We start from the raw sequence: 19,246 nt of genomic DNA, 5'->3' as shown, positions 1-19,246 counted from the left end.
TCCCCTTCCCCTGAATCGTCGCCACCCGAAGGACCATTTTGCGGGGCCGACGGGGTCACGTAGGGCGGCGGTAAGTGATCTAAAGGTTCCCATTCTTTCTGCCCTTTCGAGTCTTCATTGGTTACCTTCATTTTGCAAGATAGTGTGACTGGCAGCCAACAAAGGGCGTAATCACTTTCCCCCCGAGTAACATTAGGTTTCGAATTGACATATAAAATTAGAGCTTGCCGGACCCAGTCTTCATCAGTGCCGAATTTAGGCCACCACACTGAGTCTCCCTGAATAGGTGTTTGGGACCACGTTTGACAGTATCTCACCATCTTCTTTCTAGATTTTCCTTTTCTCCTACCCTGATCCCAATTATTTAACATTATTCCAAACGGACTATCGTCAGGTACCCCAGGGTATTTTTCATTGTCTACACTCAAGCCTACCTTTCCCTTACTCGCCTTGGATCCCTTATTTCCCATTGCCGAGGACTTTGTAAAATCGGAGATTCCTGTATTATCCCGTGATAATCTATCACTATTTAGCCAATTCCCGGACCTTCAGTCCCGTGATCGCCCAGGTCCCTTTGCAGGCACCCCCGGTCTTTGGATTCCTGTGTCCTACGTCTCTGTGAAACAGATCACAGGCACCCCGTAGGTCCACGTTCCTCCGCAAACACGGTCTCTGCAAAATCCCGCACAGACGAGCCCCGGTCTCTAGATTCCTGAGTCCCACGTCTCTGTAGAAAAATCTACAGGCACTCCGCAGGTCCCCAGTCCTCCGGAAAGACGGTTCCCGCAAGTCTGTTCTTACCTGGGTTCGGTGCACCGAAATTACTCGATCGTTAACCGTCCCCACTGCCTCGGCTACACCCCTCCTTTGTTCTCCTGAGCCTTCCGGATATCACTCGCTCAAGCCGCGCGGGGCGACAAGCAAGGAATCAGGGACTGCCGAACTCGGCAGGGTGCACCTTCTCCGATGTCCTTCCTCAGCCCCCCTCGCGGCCGGAGTGTTGATCGGATGAGCCCCCAAGTTTGTTAGAAACGAAAATCGCTTCTCAATAATCGCTCTAGACAAATTCAGGAAAACAAAGTTTTATTAGCAAGTTTGCAGAGTTGGGCACCCTTCTGAGAAAAAGGCGCGCCAGGCTAACAATGTTTCTGATTAAATACAGTACAAGTCCCTCCCCTCTATAGCTCTAAAGAGTCACGAGGTTCACATTCTCACAAAGTCTGCAACAGTTTCCAGAGTTGTTTTTCTACCCTGTAGTCTTATCAGTCAAGGACTTATTCTTCTCTGTCAGAGTTAGTGGTCTTATCAATCAAGGACTTGTTTTTCTACTCTGTAGCAGCAGATGTCTCGTCCTTTATTATAGAGAAGCATGTTTTACCCTACCCCCACGGCTCTATTCCCCTTAGACTCTGAGGTCATGCACATCTTAACTATTTGTACCGAAATCGTCTCTCACATCAGTGCTTTGGTAGCTAGCAGATTTTGAGGTTGTCCATGCGAATGCAAATAGTTGATTGCTTGCATGGAAAATGGGAAAAACAAACTGAGGTGCATATTGTTATGCCTAGCTGTTCATGAATGTGGCCATACTAGTTTAGGTGTTGTCTGTAATGAACCAACTGAGTCTTTTTTTTTTTGGCTGGCTTAAGGTTGCTAAAAACATTGAATCCATAGCTTTTCCTCAATGTCCCAACCCTTTGGTTCTTTTTATTGATTTGCTCCTTTAACTTAAAATAGGGTTTCACCAACATCAGGGAATCGCAGAGTGCTTTAGTACCAATGAATTAGAAAGATATGATCAGGAGCAAGAGTGAAATGGTATTGGTTAATAAAGGTAGGGTTTTTTTTCTTTACAGTCATCAACTGGTAGGAAAAGACCACACGAAGAGGACCATCCTTCGAATACCAAACGACCCACACTCTCTTCAATAAGCAAACTGGTTACTCAAGATTAGGGGAATTTGAGTGGATGCAGCATAGCGTTTACCTGCTGTGTGTGGAGATCTCCAAGAAACTGCTTCATTTGATTTGCATCAGGCGCCTGTGGCCCATTTTAGTTGTTGTTTTTGTGCTTTGCTTCTTTTATTACTGTAATTAATTCTATCAATGCATCTAGAATTTTTCCTGAAATCTTGTTTCAGAATAAAAAGTTAACTGGTTTTCATCCCATACTCTCTGGAACCATAACGGTATATAGTCAGTCATTTGTAGTCCCATTATACAGATAATTTGCTTTATTTTAAACCACAATACCTTTTATGTGCCATAAAGGTGTTGCACAGTTTAAAAAAATCCATGAGAGTATTTACAATTTATAATTAGCAAGGAGCTTAAAGAGCTTAATGTTTCTTTACACAATAAATTTCAGCTGGTAAAATTTGGTGATTTAACATTAATATCTTTAAAAATATTAATGAAATGGGGTCTAAAAGTGCTGTTGAATATTGCAATACGTCACAAATTTCCCAAAATAATTGAAAGCTGGGGAAAATAATTGGACATTGAGATGAAGGAAAACCTAATGTAAATGACCACTTTAATTACTGCTGCTGTTAATGGTTGTATTTGACTCTAATGTTGTCAACCCACCATGGGCTGGATCCCTAGGTTGCATTTCTGATGGCTTTTTGTCATGTATGGCAAAGGCAGAGACACTTTAAATATAATATGGAAAATGAAGATTCTGGCAAACATTTTTTTGGTATTTGGATCAAAAACTGCAAAAGTGCCATTTTAAGTATACTTTTTCATATGAACTGCAAATACTGCATTGAAATGAAAGGTTGTCCTTGCACTTCCTCAAATTTCTGTAGAATTGTATGTGTTGGTATCCCTGTGTGTTAATTGGTGTATCCACTGCCTAGATCACATGGATGCCAAGTTCAATTCCTTATTCTATTCTGAATTAATTGATCCCAGCCAGATAGTAGGAGGATCACTACAACTGGCCTCCCAGACTTCATGCTGGGATAGATGCTTCCTGCGTCTGATAGTTCACTATAGAAAACTGTTCATGTGAAGCTTTGTTGGGCTGTTGGATTGTGCCAATTTATGATGCTGACAAATAGCCTTCCATTTAATTGTAGACTGGCACACAGTTATGTCGAAGGCGGCTCTTGTCTAAGATGCTAGAGATGTGCTACACATAACCATACACTTCTATGAAGTGGTGTCTTCAAGGAGACAGGAATGTGCATGGAGTGGGAGAATGTTGACGGAGGTAAAATTCTCTGAGTATTTCAGGTAATATAGAAAGGAAAACCAGCTGTAAATTGGTGTAATCTTGGCTCTGCTGCCAAAATTACTCTCATGTTGCAACCATTTTTTTCATTCCATTATGTTGGGAGGTTATTCCCAGATTTGTGTTTTGCTGAGGCTCCTCATCTTAAGTAATATCATACAAACTTTAGTGGTGTTTAATGTCATTTTGCTGAAAGCTGCAATATTATTCCATTGTGGAACATGCACATACTGATTTTCCACCCGTTCCAACATTTTATGATCTAATACTCAATATTTTAACTAGTCTTGATGACAACTGCACTTTGTGTTGCAACTCTTATCTTTCATCACCTAAAAAGCTATTACACATGAGTTGTGTACTCATTTGGTTGGACTTTGAAGGTTGTAGTTATGTCGTTCCTTGTGAATTTCTGTAACCCAATTGGTTTTCTGCTGCAATAGTATTTCTGTGTGTTCCTGGATTCTCATTGTTCCTTTCTGAATACTTTACACATCTGTAATTTAATTCATGTGGATTAGTTCTATATTTCTGTTGCAGATACAAGCATCAGTGCGAAATGCAGAAACCTTTAGTGTACCACCTCAAGTTGAATGGTATGATTTTGGCAAACATAACCTTCCTTTTGCTTCAGATTTAACTAATATTTAGATGGTATTTAATAGAGGATGGCTGCTGATTCGATCTGTATTGAAAAGGTGGCAAACAACCAGGAGCATGTTGAAATAATTAGTTGCAGCATGTGTAATTCTAATGTGAATGTAACATTGGGTCATACACCTCAAATTGTATTTATTAACAAATGTTCATGGAATCTGTCCAAGATGTCTTGTGGCATTGAGATTCCATCCGCTGTGGTTATAAGTTTTTTTTCAATGATTTTGTTTTGTGTTATACAGACTGCACTTCCACATCATCATCTTTATAACGTTTAACTGTTCTAAGTTTTGTCAAGGGATAACTTTTTTTCTTCTGGACTAGTTTCAACCAAGGAAAGTAAACAAAAAAGGTTAGAATTAGACTAAACAGCAATTCAACCTTTCTATTTACTTTTTAATAAAACTTGAACTTGTATACCCCAAGATACTATTTAATGCATTATTGCACCTTTAAATTTGTTTTTCACTAAGTACTTGAACTGAGCCTTAGTCCCAAAAATCTGAACATCTCCATGCTGTTCAAACATAGGCAAACTATGTTGTAAGATGGAGGTGGTTAAATGTTGCTTTGCTGTATTTTCATTTTGGTAAACTGAACTTTGAATGAGAGAGGCCTGAAGAACAGGAAGTGAAGTTAAAACATTTAGAGATTTAGTTGAGGAAACCCTTACTTTTGGGTTTGATCTTTAAAGTGTGCTTTTTTTTTGTATACTGATTTGTCTGTTTTCTCTAAACTGTAGATGCTTGAATTTAATTAAGTAGTGTGTTTAAAAAGCTCTGGGGAAATTAAATTCTCAAGAGCTGTTTGCCTCTGCTTCGTAAATATTACTTACGTAGAAGTCCCCCTTCTAGTGTGTGGCCATCACACCTAGTTGTTGTTGCAAACAGTTTTCCAAAGTAAAATACATAGTTGGTTATTGACCTTCCAGTTACAGCTCCGTTACTGATCTGAGGAGCCCAGTTACAACTGTTACTGATCTGAGGAGCCTGGAAGCAGCTACAATTATCCTCATGATGAATATTTTGGCCATTTTATAGATGATAATGAAGGAGCTTGGCAGTTAAAGTTTACAAATCTGCTCCTAACTACCTCTGACCAGCACCAGGAAGATTTGAATTTATTATAGCATTTAGAGGTGATGGTGCTAGATTCAATCCAGTGAAGCAGGGGAACTGTAGGTAAAATTTACGATCATGACTTTGGACTGTCTTAATGAAGAGGGTTTGAGTACACTTCAGGGCATTTCTATTTGTATTTGGATACAGACCTATTGAATCTGTTTCGATTTATTGTTGTTGGATCTAATGAGTAGTCAGAATGGGCATCTCTCTATTCCCAGCCTTTTGACTTTGGTTTACATTGTATTCTGTGGACAAGCTCAGAATAGAGGTTAATTAAATATTCATTATTATGCTCTTGTTTCTGTAATTCATTAACATTATTGCCTGCCACCTCTGCTAACAAGGAATTTTTGATATTGACAAATATTATAATTGGGCATCAGTGAACTTTCAAATGTCTCAGCAGCTAATTTTATCTGTGGTTCCGGATGACTTTCACTCACTGTATAGTTAGGGAAGATGGTTTATGTGAAAACTTGTTTTATAAATCAAGGTTGACAAAATATTTTGTACAAAATTCAATAAATGATTTAAAAGAATTATACATCTTATTACAAATTATTTGAGAGAAACTGGTTTCCTGCAAGTACACTGCTCAGATTATATTTTAGAGGAAACAAATTATGCCATGTGATAAACCATTTTAAATCTTCATTAATACAGTTAATTGATTCAATGAGAGTACGTTTTAAAGGTTGTAAAGGATGGACCAGGATTAGAATACTTCAGAAGATGAATACTTCAGATCACTGTTATTTGATATTACTGGTCTGTCTCACCTAGGAGTTGGGTTCAGTCTTAATTTTTTGCTCAAGAACAAGCCTGCTAGTCACGATAGCAACAAAATGTCTGGCATATTACAAGATATTCAACTTTAATGTCTTAACAAAACACTGAAAGATGTCTATGATACAGGACAAAGGAACTCCCAACTTTTGACCAGAAGCTACTGTAAAGTTGTTACTTAGAATGCCATATTCAGCATTTTATCCTGTCTGAGCTATGTGACAGCAATTCAGACTCTGTAGACCTGGGCCACTGATTAACATGTGGTGTGCCTCTTTGCAGTGATGCGTTGTGGTATTTACTGTGATGTTTGGAACAGAGCCCAAATGCCCAGTGGTCTGTTGCCCACTTGGGGATGATTTGTGTTAGTGGGAGGAAGCAGGAATTCTGATGTTGTCGTTTTCTGAGGCTTGATGTTGAGAAATGACGCCTTCATGATAGACAAATACCAGATATATGCAGCTTTTCTGTTTGTTGCAGCTCGACTGGCATAGTGGTGCATTGATGGGATCTGAGTTAAGAATAATTGTCACTAGACTCTGATTTTTCCTATTTGGATCACAGGCTTCATGTGCACTTGCCTCAGCTAGACAGAAAAGAGGAAAATTAACAGTTCTTTTGTGCTTTTAAAGTACATGGATCGAGTTTGTTAAATCCCAAGGACCCTCCCGATGTCCTGTTGGAGATGACAAAACCAAGGGACTTATAATCTATGGAAGTGGCACAAGGCATCACCAAGTGCATTGTGGAAATTGCTACTATGCTTGGTGCCTAGAATAGAAACTGCATAAAACTCTAAACAACTGAAACCTTATTTATTGAGGCACTGTTTTACAGTGATTATATCTGAGAAATGAAGACTGCTTGCAACACCACTCCTAAATTGCTTTTGTAAGGTAGTTTTGAATGTATAGTTTAGCCTTGGTCTAATTTGACTCCAAACTTACAATTAATTAATGAAAGCAAATTACTATGGCTATTAAAGTTACTGGAACTATTAAGTAGTATGTTTTATTAATCAATTACTTTAAAGGCATGTGGTTTTGACAGTTAATTTTAAACCATTAAGTAGACTAATTTACAGGAATCTATTGTTTAGAAATTCCACATGGTTTAGCTTTTAAAGCCTAGCTTTATCTCTTAGTTGATAAAGGAAAGAATGCACATCATCAAATGTTTTCCCCAGTGCCGACTGCACTCTGTTACGCCAGGCGATCAGTTTTGGACGATCTTTCAATATGTCACGATTTGCTCCAAGTGGCTGAATATATATAAAAACAAAACAAAAATGTAAATTAATCAGTGTTACATTTTCAGTCAGTTTAGTACAGGAGTAGAAAGACCTGATTTCTTTTCCCACCTGCATTACTGTGAAAAGACTTGAAGCAAAAGCTGTAAATCATAGATTGATTTAGTTTATATTTACAAAGGACTGATCCTTTTTAGATCAGTTTGACTTTTTAAATTACTTTTACTTGGCTTCCAGTAGCTGAGCCTTAATTTTCAAAGCGTGGAGTTATTCAGTGAATCTAAGAACTCATGTGCAGCAGCATCATGATGGTTGCCAACATACCACTAAGTGCCAGCAGTAGAACCTAGGTTTGATTTTATCCTTAGCCAGGAGTGGATGATCTCTGCTTAATGTAAAGTTAAAGGATAAATAAAATGGAATTAATGCTTTCAGCTGCAGTCACATCTGTAAGGTATACTGCTTCTGGTCGGACCTAAATTCAGATTCATTTTTAAAAAAATGGAGGAATAGATCTAGGATTTCTCTAATTATTTCCTTTTCCCTTCATATGTACCCAGAATATTTATCAATGTGCAGTACAGTAGTTCAAGTTTTGATGACAAATTGTGGGCACAACGGATGGAGTCTGTCTCTTAAAATGGTAAGAGGAGACAAAGTTGATATGCAGTGGAAGTTCAATTCCAAAACAATGGAAGGATTGGTAGAAATGTACTCTTCATCTTTGGACCATTTTATCCATTTCTCCTTTTCAAATTTTGTTATGGTTTTATCAACGTCAACAAAATTAGGTGATGACAGTGTGTACAACATTCTTGAACCTCACCTGCATCAGTTCACAGATGGCCAATAGATCAGCTAATGTCATCTCATCACCACAGAGGAAGGCCTGGTCCTTCAGAAACATTGATTCTAAAATGTCCAAGGTTCCATTCAATTCAGCCAGAGCTTTGTTCAGCTTTGTCTCATCAAGTGGCTGGCCTGTCATCCGAGGAATCAAAACCTGCAGGAACATATTGTGAATTAGTGATGCTTAAACATTCTACCAACTGTATAATTTGAACCTTCAACACAAAAGGAAGCCAAACTACCCATGTTAGCTCTTTCAAAGAGCAGAAAGTGAGGACTGCAGATGCTGGAGATCAGAGCTGAAAATGTGTTGCTGGAAAAGCGCAGCAGGTCAGCAAGGAGCAGGAGAATCGACGTTTCGGGCATGAGCTTTTCCTGAAGAAGGGCTCATCCGAAACGTCTATTCTCCTGCTCCTTGGATGCTCCCTGACCTGCTGCACTTTTCCAGCAACACACTTTCAGCTCTTTCGAAGAGCAGTCACATTTAGGGTATGGATGATCAGAAGAGATGGAACTAAATTCCTGATCTGTTGGTACCTGCCCAACCTCCTTTTTTAAAGTTACAGAATTGACTTCCACTATCTTTTCAGAGTACTCTGGTTTCCCTTGAAATGATTCAATATATTTGAATATTTCTCCCCTACTCCCCTCTGGATCCTTACTCATTAAGATGGGTTGACAATAATACACGGTAGACAAGCATGAGGCTGGGGAGAACCCGAGCAAGCCATGCAACATCAGGAGGTGGAGAAGTTGATGTTTCAGGTGTAACCCTTCTTTAGGACTGCGGGTGGGAGCTGCAGATAAAGGGTGTGGCAGGGGCAGGCGAGTGAAGTGGGCATGGGTGAAGGAATGAATGTGGAGAGGGTGGAAGGGAAGGGGAAGTGCTGGGAAGGGAGCTGGGGGAAGGGCAGTTATTTGAAATTGGAGAACTCAATGTTGAGTCCTCAGAGCTGCAGGATGCCCAGGCAGAAGATGAGGTGTTGTTCCTCCAATTTGCATTTGGTTTGTCGTGGCAAATGAGGAGGCCAAGGATAGTCATGTCGGAAAGGGAGCGGGAAGGGAAATTAAAATGTGCGGTGACTGGGAGGTTCCGTTGTGGCAATGAACGAGGCCACATGCCAAAGAACAGGAAAGGAAAATAAGGCTGAGGGTATCATCCTAGATCACTGTTACACCTGCCTCAAACATTGGATCGGTGGAAAGCTGGGTGCAAGTTATTTTGATGATAAGGGTGGGACATTTGGAAAAAGTGCATTGGAATAAATATGACTGAAGTTATGTCTGCTTTTTAGTGAGTCTACCTATGAAGGCACAGCAAAAATTCATCCCAAAGAAAAAGAAGCCTTCTAAAGGGAGGATGAGGCAACCGTGGCTGACCAGGGAAGTCAGGGACAGTATAAAAGCAAAAGAGAAAGCCTATATTGTGGTTAAGGACAGTGGTAAGCCAGAGGATTGGGAAATCTTCAAAGACCGACTGAGGACAACAAAAGAAATAAGGAGGGAAAAGATTAAATATGAGGGTGAACTAGCCAGTAATATTATAAAAAAGACTGCAAGTGTTTTTTTTTCGATATATATAAAGGGCAGAAGAGAGGCCAAAACAGAAATTGGGCCACTGGAAAATGAGGCTGGAATGGGGAACAAACAAATGGCAAAGGAACTGAACAAGTACTTTGAGTCAGGCTTCACCGTGGCACACACTAATAACATCCCAAAATTTCAAGAGAGTCGGGGGGGGGGGGACGCAGAGATAAGCATGGTGGCCATCAACAAGGAGAAGATGCTACAAAAATTGAAAGGTCTGAAAGTGGATAAATCATCTGGACCAGATGAGCTACATTCCAGAGTTCTGAAGGAGATAGCTGAAGAGATAGTGGAGGCTTTAGTAATGATCTTTCAGGAATCACTGGAATCAGGGAGAATCTCTGAGGACTGGAAAATTGCTAAGGTATCCCCACCACCACCCTTTTAAGAAGGGAGTAAGGCAAATTATATGACGATTAGACTGACCTCAGTCATTGGTAAGATTTTTTAGTCCGTTGTAAAGGATGAGATTTCCGAATACAGAGGAACCTCGATTATCCAAGCAAGATGTGCAGTTCGTTTGGACAATTGATTATTCAATAACTGATTCAATGCCTCTCCTCTGGGATTTTGAAGTTTCCTTTTTCCTCGCTGTACCTGCCTTGCTCTCCCTCTCTGTCCCAGGGTTTGTTTCTGAACAGACACACACTTGTGTGTAAGGGACCTGCAGCATTGCTGAAGCCTCCCGCTCCTCCACTCCTCATCAGTTCAATGGGATTGACACAGAGAGCACTTCTAAGTCCGCTCCCCATTCGGGAGACTAGGCAGCAGCACACCGCTTGTGAGCCCCCGTCTGCCCCCACCCCCAACACCTTTGCCCTGAACAGGACAATGTCGGAAAGATTATCTGGGGAAGGGAGGGTTTAGGGTACACCCCTGTGTAGAACCCCAGGAAAGTATTGGGGGGGGGGGGCAGGAGAGAGGGCATGCGGTCAGTCATTTGGAGACTGTGCCTGGGTTCCCATCGATGTCCAGGACTGTTCTCTGCAGCATTTCAGTAAGTCAAATTCACTTTTAATCATTGTAAACAAAAGACACTATCAGTGTTGGAAACACCTTTGATGTAGTGTTTTTAATGGGACTTTTGAGATCTTCATATAATTTGAAATTTGATAATTGATATTTGAATAATCGAGGTTCCTCTGTACTTTTAAGTGTATAGTAAAATAGGCCAAAGTCAGCATGGTTTCATTAAGGGGAGGTCATGCCTGACAAATCTGTTAGAATTCTTTTAGCAGATAATGAGCAGGTTAGACAAAGAAGAGCCAATGGATGTAAGTTACCTGGATTTCCAGAAGGCCTTTGATAAGGTGCCACACGAGTCCGGTAAGGACCCATGGTGTTAGGGGCAAGGTACTAGCATGGATAGAAGATTGGCTGTCTGGCAGAAGGCAGAGAGTGGGGATAAAAGGGTCATTCTCAGCTTGGAAGCTGGTGACTAGAGGTGTTGGTACCACAACTTTTCACTTTATACTTTAATGATCTGGGTGAAAGAACTGAGGGCATTCTGCCTAAGTTTGCAGATGATTTGAGGCCACTGCTGTTTGTCATTTTTATAAATGACCTGGATGAAGGCATCCAATGATGGGTTAGTAAATTACTGGATGACACTAAGGTCAGTGGAGTTGTGGATAGGACTGAAAGATGTTGCAGGTTGCGCAGGAACATAGATAAGCTGCAGAGCTGGGCTGAGAGGTGGAAAATTGATTTTAATGCCGAAAAGTGTGAGGTGATTCACTTTGGAAGAAGCAACAAGAATAAAAAGTACTGGGCTAATGGTAAGATTCTTGGTAGTGTAGATGAGCAGAGAGATCTTTGTGTCCATGTACATAGATCCCTGAATGTTGCCACCCAGGTTGATAGGGTTGTTAAGAAGGCATACTGTGTGTTAGCTTTTATTGCATTTTGGATCCAAGAGGTCATGCTGCAGCTGTACAAATCTCTGGTGTGGCCGCACTTGGGAGTATTGCATACAGTTCTGGTCTCCACATTACAGGAGGGATGTGGAAGCTTTAGAAAGGGTACAGAGGAGATTTTACTAAGATGTTGCCTGGTATGGAGGGAAGGTCTTATGAGGAAAGGCTGAGGGACTTGTGGCTGTTTTTCGTTGGAGAGAAGAAGGTTGAGAGGTGACTTAATTGAGACATATAATCAGGGTGGACACTGAGAGCTTTTTTCCTTGGATGGTAATAGATAGCACGAGGGGACTTCACTTTAAATTGAGGGGTGATAGATATAGGACAGATGTCAGAGGTAGTTTCTTTACTCAGATTAGTAGGGGCATGGAACCTACTACAATAGTAGACTTGCCAACTTTAACAGCATTTAAATGGTCATTGGACAAACACATGGATGAAAATGGAATAGTGTTGGATAGATAGGCTTCAGATAGGTCCCATAGGTCGTCGCAACATCCAGGGCTGAAGGGCCTGTACTGTGCTGTGCTGTAATGTTCTATGTTCTATACAAAAATAGGTGGAGGGACAGGTAGTATTGGGGAGGTAGGGAGGTTTCAGAAAGATTTAGACAGGTTAGGAGTGCGGGCAATGAAGTAGTAAATGAAATAAAAGTGAGGGGAACACAAATGGAACAAGTGTGAGATCATGCACTTTGCTAGGAAGGACAGAGGCGTGGACTGTTTTCTCAAGGGGGAGAAAATTCAGAAATCTGAAGTGCAAAGGGACTTAAGAGTCCTAGTCCAGGTTTCTCCTAAGGTAAACTTGTATGTTGAGTTGGTAGTTAGGAAGGCAAATACAATGTTGTCATTCATCTCAAGGGGACTAGAATATAAAAGTAGGGACACACTTCTGAGGCTTTATAAAATTCTGGTCAGACCACATTTCTGGTATTATGAGCAATTCAGGAACCATGTACTGGCCCCGGAGCGGGTCCAGAGGAGGTTCAGGAGAATGACTGCAGGAATGAAAGACCTAACACATGAGGAACGTTTGAGGACTCTGGGCCTATACTCTGAGGAGTTTAGAAGTACAGCCTGGACAGAATGGACATTGGGAAGATGTTCCAAGTGGCGGAAGAGACAAGAACCTGAGGGCATAGTTTTGGAATAAAGGGAAAACCCTTTAGACTGGAGATAAAGAGAAACTTCTTTAGCCAAAGTGTGGCGAATCTGTGGAATTCACTGCCACAGAAGGCTGTGGAGGCCAGGTCATCAAGTATATTTTAAAACAGAGATCAATAAGTTCTTGACTGCCAAGGGGATCAAAGGTGATGGTAAGAAAGTGGGAAAAAAGGTTTTCAACTCCCATCAGGAGGAAGTGAGGACTGCAGATGCTGGAGATCAGAGTGAAAAAGTGTGGTGCTGGAAAAGCACAGCAGGTCAGGCAGAATCTGAGGAGCAGGAATGAAGAGCTTATATTCTAAATGTCGACTCTCCTGCACCTCGGATGCTGCCTGACTGGCTGTGCTTTTACAGCACCATACTTTTTGACTTTGAAAACCTATCAGCTCTGATTGAATGGCAGAGCAGACATGATGGTCCAAATGGCCTATTTTCTGCTCCTATGTCTTATGGTCAAAGATGGTACTAAGTTGCCTTCTTGAATCCTTGTAGTCCATGTGGTGAAAGTATACCTACAGCCTAAAAACACATGCTCTTTGCTCCACAGTATGTGGCTGGAGCCAAATATCATGGTAGCAAAATACGTTGATTAGAAACATTTTTTTAGTCCATACCTCCAGGATGAAGACTTTTGATGCATGATATCTCACAGTAGCGTGCTGCCATGCCATGTACTCATCCACCTTTGCCCTCTGCATTGAGTCTACAGGGTACCAGAATTGAGGGATATCATACTTTGTTGCCAGGTACTTCAGAATAGCAACGCTGCAAACAATATTCTTTGGTCAGGAAAATAAAATAATTGAAATGTAGAAAACACACAATCTGCTTTGATCTCCAGCATCTGCAGTCCTCACTTTCTCCCTGCAACTGATCAGAGTTGAGTGTGTGGTGCTGGAAAAGCACAGCAGGTCAGACAGCATCTGAGGGGCAGGAGATTCCTGAAGGACTTATGCCTGAAAGGTTGATTCTCCTCTTTCTTGGATGCTGCCTGCCCTGCTGTGTTTTTCCAGTTCGACACTCTTGACTCTGACCAGTTGCACATTGGTAAGCTGCGTTTTTGTGTCATGCAGGTTTTTTTTGCTGTTATTTCACCATAAGAATGTACAAAGGATTGATGGTCTCCCCTCAAACTATTTAAAACCAAGTTTTGGCTTTAATGACCAACTTTCAGCATTCATGACTTTGATGCTGTTTGACTCCAAATTTAATATTATATGTAGGACATACTTAAGCAACCCCAATGTATATCATCTGATGTAATGTACATGGGAGACTGAAGACCTAAAGAAAAAAAAAGGAATTCTAAAGAATGGACTGTGTTATGTATCTTATTGAAGACTGTGGGAGAGGAACTCAATGTTCTTTACCAAAGATATACAGTACTAAGCCTTGCTTTTGATTGTGATTAAGACTCACTGTACTATGAACTTCTCTTTGAAATTTCAAAACTGTGATTTTCTGATTCTTGCTTTTCACCTGCAAACATGAGGCTTTTATATGTTGTTTAAAAAAAAAGCTTTCTAACTCCTACTTTAAAACCATTAAGATGGATACGTTAACATCAGCTGTAGTTCTGGGACAGAGACCAAGAAGCACCTGAGAGCACAACCATTATAATGGTTACTAATGTACCTAAAGCAACGGCTTGCATTAATAAAGCACTTTTAAAATATTCCATTGCATGAACAAGTGATTATCTCATAGTTTTGTGGGCAATTAGGCACGAACCAGAAAAGTGTAGGTTGGGTAGTGCTGTAAAGCACGCCGTCTAAACTAACTCACTAGCCTTTCACTTAAGAAGACTGCTCTTCATGTTTACTACAACAATACAAACTCTTCCAGAAAAGAAAGGAGAATTCAGTTTTTTTATATTGAAGTAAATAAAAGCCTCACCTCTCAGTCAGAACAAATCCATTGTCCACAATAACTGGCACTTTCTGATTTGGATTGAGTTTCGTGAATTCTGGGCTCCTCTGTTCACCTGTTCAAATAAACCTGATAAAGATTAACTCTGAATCAATGATATTATAAAGAAAAATGGTCAGAGCAAAGGCATCAGGGTAATGTCAATGAATTTTCTAGTAGATCTGCAGTGAACTTTGTCTCCTCCATAGCCACATCTCTGGCTCGTTTTCCTTGATTTTGGTTACATTTTCTACAGTTTCAACCAAATTTGAGGACGACTGATCCAAGATATTTTACATTTTTGCAAAACGTGTTCTACTCCTCTACAGATCAGAAAGAAAGGCAACTTACAGAATTTTAACAAACATTTAAATGGTTCAGATAATGGTGATATTAAGCCATAACATTCTACCAAAGTAAACCAAGTGGATAGGAACAAAGGGTGCGGAATGCACAGCTGCAAGGAAGCAGATTCGAAACTAAATTTCAAAAGAGTGAATAGATTTTTTTTAAACAAAGTTAGGGAGAAAGGATAATTTGTTTAAAGGGTCAGCACAACTACAAATAGCCTTTATTCCAAGTGATGTTCACCATTAGATTGATAATGACTCACTAGTTGACAAAGGATAGTGCTGTATGTTGCAGTCCTAACTACTAGTGGCTTGTAGTTGGGGTAGAGTGCTCCAGATATCTTCATTTCCAAATTATTTGTAATTTAGTCAATGTGTTTCGACATGATGTGACAGATGGGACTTGAAACCAGACCTCTAGCTCATACCAGCTCTTTTAAAAAAAAAAGGTAAAGTCACTATAGTCCCACCAGAGCATACAGTGGCTCCCTCAATAGAGACAGAGATGACTGGTGGTGATTTAACATGAGGATCACCACACCTCAGGTGAGGGGAGAGGTTTGAGGCATTTCCTTCATGATAACCTCGACCAGTGCTGGAATTGAACCCACACTTTTGGTGTCACTCTTGATAACAAACCAGCCATCCATCCACTAATTTAAACAACCCCATCACTTAATCTGAGGAACTTTCTCATTAGCAGTGTTAGAGGGTAAAGTACTGTTGAATCTTAATGGGAAGAAGTACATGTTTTACATAAAATGTACGTTATTGCAAGAATAGCAATAGATACAAGTTACACAGTTTTTGTAAATATGTCTAATTAGTCTATCACAGTCCAGAGATGGCTCAACCATCTCCATGTGGACCGCATGCTAAGCCTGCCCATTTCTCCACCCAAATATAGTATGTAGTGAATCTGGAGGACTTTGAACTGTGGACAATTTTGCCAAAGGAGAAATTTTGAGCTTTGGCCGAAAGGCGTGATGCTGTATGACATTGTATTTTGTTACTTGACATAATGCTCTCAAGTTCAAGTTGACATAACATTCCTTCTGCAACTGGATCGTTGATCTCCTGACCCACAGACTGCAATCAGTGAGAATAGACAGCAGCACCTCCTCCACGAGTGGGCCCATGAGGATGTGTTCGCAGCCCCCTACAGTACTCCCTGTGCACTCATGACCATGGAGCCAAATCTTGTCCTAACTCCATCCACGAGTTTGCTGATGAAACCGCTGCTGTAGGCTGGATATCAAACAATGGCATGATAGAACACAGGAAAGAGAGAGTTTGATGATGCGGTTTAAAGTTAACATTCTTTCCCTCTAAGTCAGCAAAACTAACGAGCTGATTGTTGACTTCAGGAAGCAAGTTGGAGGGCCAGTCCCTGTCTACATCAGTGGAGGTGAGGTGGAGAGGAGCGACGATCACCAACAATCTATCCTTGACCACCCATTTAGTGAGAGGGTCAAGATGGCACAAAAATGCCTCCTCATCCTCAGGAGTCTAAGAAACTTCATCACGTCTGTGAGGCCTTCCACCATCTTTTATTGATGCACCATTGACAATGTTCAATCTGCATGCGTCATGGCTTGGTATGGCAACTGCTGTGCCCAGGATCGGAAGAAACTACAGAGAGTTATGAACACAGTTTCATCCATCACACTAGCTAACTTTCCATCTATTGACTCCATCTACACCCCTCCATTCTCTCAGAAAAGCAGCCAACATTATCAAAGGTCCTCCCTCCCCAGTTATAAGCTCTTCCAACCTCTTCCTTAAGGCAAAAGCTTAAACTCATGTACCAACAGGTTCAAGAACAGCTTCTGCCTCGCTGTTATTAAACTTCTGAATGGATCTTTTAAATTTCAAATCTATTGCTGACCTTGCTTTTTGTGCATATTCTTTGCAGCTGTAACTTGGTATTTCTCACTCTGTCCAATGGTCTTTGTATAATGTGAACTGCCTGTACTGCACACAAAATTTTTCACTGTACTTAAGTACATGTGACATTCATAATTCAAGTTTTGGTGCAAATCTCTAGGACTCTGCATTGATCACAGTGGGGCAGTCTGTCTGATTTTAATGTTAGTTTTTTTTGTTGAAGCTGTTACAAATGCATGGCCAGTTCAATGGGTAAGAATAGCAGCATTTCTTCCATAAGGAACCAGATGGATTTTTACAAGGATCTATTATTAGATTAGATTCCCTACAGGTCTTTCGGCCCAACCAGTCCACACCGACCCTCCGAAGAGTAATCCATCCAGACCCATTTCCCCTCTGACTAACTGACATAACACTATGGGGAAATTTAGCATGGCCAATTCACCTGATCTGCACATCTTTGGACTGTGGGAGGAAACTGGAGCACCCGGAGGAAACCCACGCAGACACGGGGAGAACGTACAAACTCCACACAGACCCAAGGCTGGAATCGAACCTGGTACTGTGAGGCAGCAGTGCTAACCACTGAGCCACTGTTTAATAATTTAAATCGCAGATTTATTTAAGTAACCGAACTGAAATCCTCCAACTCCTGTCGTAGGGTTTGAACTCCTGCCGCTGGTTGTTTCCCTCCTCACTTCTGGGCTAACCACGATCCCTCTGTATCGCTTAACTTTGACTCTGAACTCGGCTGTACAAATTCACCAACTGACGTTATTTACACGATTGTGACATCTGAAAAAAAAGCTCACACCTAATGTTAGAAACTGTGCATGTAGGGGAGGAAGAGGGTGGAGGGGAAGGCACTGGATTTACCACAGCCCCTGTTTGGCAGGAATGCGAGCGATTTCCTTTTGCTTACCCTTCCGGAGGGCCACGGGTTTTTCCACATGCGGGATTCCGGTGCGTCTGAGGAAGATCAAGACGGCCCTGGAGGGCTGGGACAACAGGTCGAAGTACACTCGTAAGGGGAGCCGAGAAGCCATGGGGGGAGAATGGAGCAGCTAACAGAGTACACACACAACAGCGCACCCACTCCCGCAACTTGCTACATGGAGCTTGATACAATGTAACCAACAAGCGGCCAATCAAAAGCTGCAGAGGGAGCGATACAATCGACAGCTGCCACACCGATACAGTCCCCGCTGTAGAGCGCAGACACAATTCACCCAGGCAAAATTATCCCAAGTATTAAACTTTTTTTTATTATCGGGTGTGATTGCCAGGCTCTATGCACTGGCTTGTCTCCCGCTCCCCCCATCTCACACCACGTTGTACTTTTACGATTGGAACCATTAACTCTGATTTCTCTCCACAGCTGCAGCCAGACCTGCTGAGCTTCTCCAGCAATTTCTGTTTTGCTTTGTGTTGGACATCTAAATATTGTAGTACATGGGTGGGATTTGAACCCAAGTCATCTAGGGAGCCAAACAATAAACAGAAATTGCTTGTAAACCACAGCAGGTCTGGCAGCATGTTTGTAGAGAATTTAGAATTAATGGTTTAGGTTGAGTGACCGTTCTTCAGAAATTATATGTTGGAATAAGTTTTTTTTTGTAGAAGATAGGGTGGAAGTAGGGAGTAAGGAGGAAACAATAGGTCAAGATAGAGCCCATAGAGAGAAAAGAACAGTTGGACCAAGGAGTGGATAATAGCCGAGGAGAATGAATGGCTGTGGATGGGGACTGTTAGCGGCTAACAATGGAGTGTGTGGAAAAGCAGACCATGTGACAACAAGGCCTGGTGTGTGGGGTTTGGGGTAAAAGGACACAGGATAGTGTGCCTTAAAGTCTGAAATTGTTGAACTCGATATTGAGTCCATTTCCATTATAGGAAGGATGTGGAAGCTTTAGAGAGGGTGCAGAGGAGATTTACCAGGATGCTGCTTGGATTGGAGGGCATGTCTTATGAAGAAAGGTTGAGGGAGCTAGGGCTTTTCTCATCGGAGTGAAGAAGAATGAGAGGTGACTTGATAGAGGTGTACAAGATGTTTACAGGCATAGATAGAGTGGATACACAGAGACTTTTTCCCATGATGGAAATGGCTATTACGAGGGGGCATAATTTTAAGGTAATTGGAGGAAGGTTTAGGGGAGAAGTACAAATCAAGGCTTTTCCATTTATATTCGGATATGTACCTCTTGGTTCTGTTTGTATTCGTGGTTATTGGATCCAATGGTTCACCAAAATGGGCATGTCTACTTCCAGCCTTCGACTTTGGTTTACACTGTATTCTGTGAACAAGCTCAGAATAGAGGTTCACTAAATATTTAGTGCTATGCTCTTGCTTCTGTAATTCATTAACCTGACTGCCTGTCACCCCTGCTAACAAGGAATTTTTGATATTGACAAACCTTATAATTGGGCATCAGTGAACCTTCAAGTGTCTCAGCAGCTAATTTCATCTGTGGTTCTGGATGACTTTCATTCACTGTATAGTTAGGGAAGATGGTTTACATAAAAACTTGT

The 19,246-nt window shown here is 41.2% G+C and overlaps 2 protein-coding genes across 3 annotated transcripts in view; one reads left to right on the top strand and one right to left on the bottom strand.

Moving 5' to 3' along the window:
• Positions 1 to 5,564, top strand: part of chek2 (checkpoint kinase 2) — a 43,298-nt gene extending 37,734 nt beyond the window's left edge. For both annotated transcript variants that reach the window (XM_087999909.1, XM_043715463.2), the window contains exon 14: positions 1,857 to 5,564. In XM_087999909.1, the coding sequence (XP_087856035.1) occupies positions 1,857 to 1,955 (99 nt within the window). In that variant the 3' untranslated portion in view covers positions 1,956 to 5,564. The remainder of the gene's footprint in view (positions 1 to 1,856) is intronic.
• A 1,229-nt stretch (positions 5,565 to 6,793) lies between these two features.
• Positions 6,794 to 17,855, bottom strand: gstt2 (glutathione S-transferase theta 2). The gene is made up of 5 exons (XM_043715464.2): positions 17,640 to 17,855; positions 14,469 to 14,556; positions 13,187 to 13,337; positions 7,884 to 8,060; positions 6,794 to 7,069 (listed from the first exon to the last, which is right to left on the bottom strand). Exons 1-5 carry the CDS (start codon positions 17,761 to 17,763, stop codon positions 6,929 to 6,931), a joined length of 681 nt encoding a protein of 226 aa, XP_043571399.1. The 5' UTR covers positions 17,764 to 17,855; the 3' UTR covers positions 6,794 to 6,928.
• Positions 17,856 to 19,246: the final 1,391 nt, after the last annotated feature.

The sequence above is a fragment of the Chiloscyllium plagiosum genome, unplaced genomic scaffold, assembly GCF_037043375.1.
Source record: "Chiloscyllium plagiosum isolate Xiang-an unplaced genomic scaffold, Cpla_swu_hap1 HiC_scaffold_24, whole genome shotgun sequence".
Lineage (NCBI taxonomy): Eukaryota > Metazoa > Chordata > Chondrichthyes > Orectolobiformes > Hemiscylliidae > Chiloscyllium > Chiloscyllium plagiosum.
Note: the sequence above shows the minus strand (reverse complement) of the source record. Positions and strands in the feature narration are given on the sequence as shown.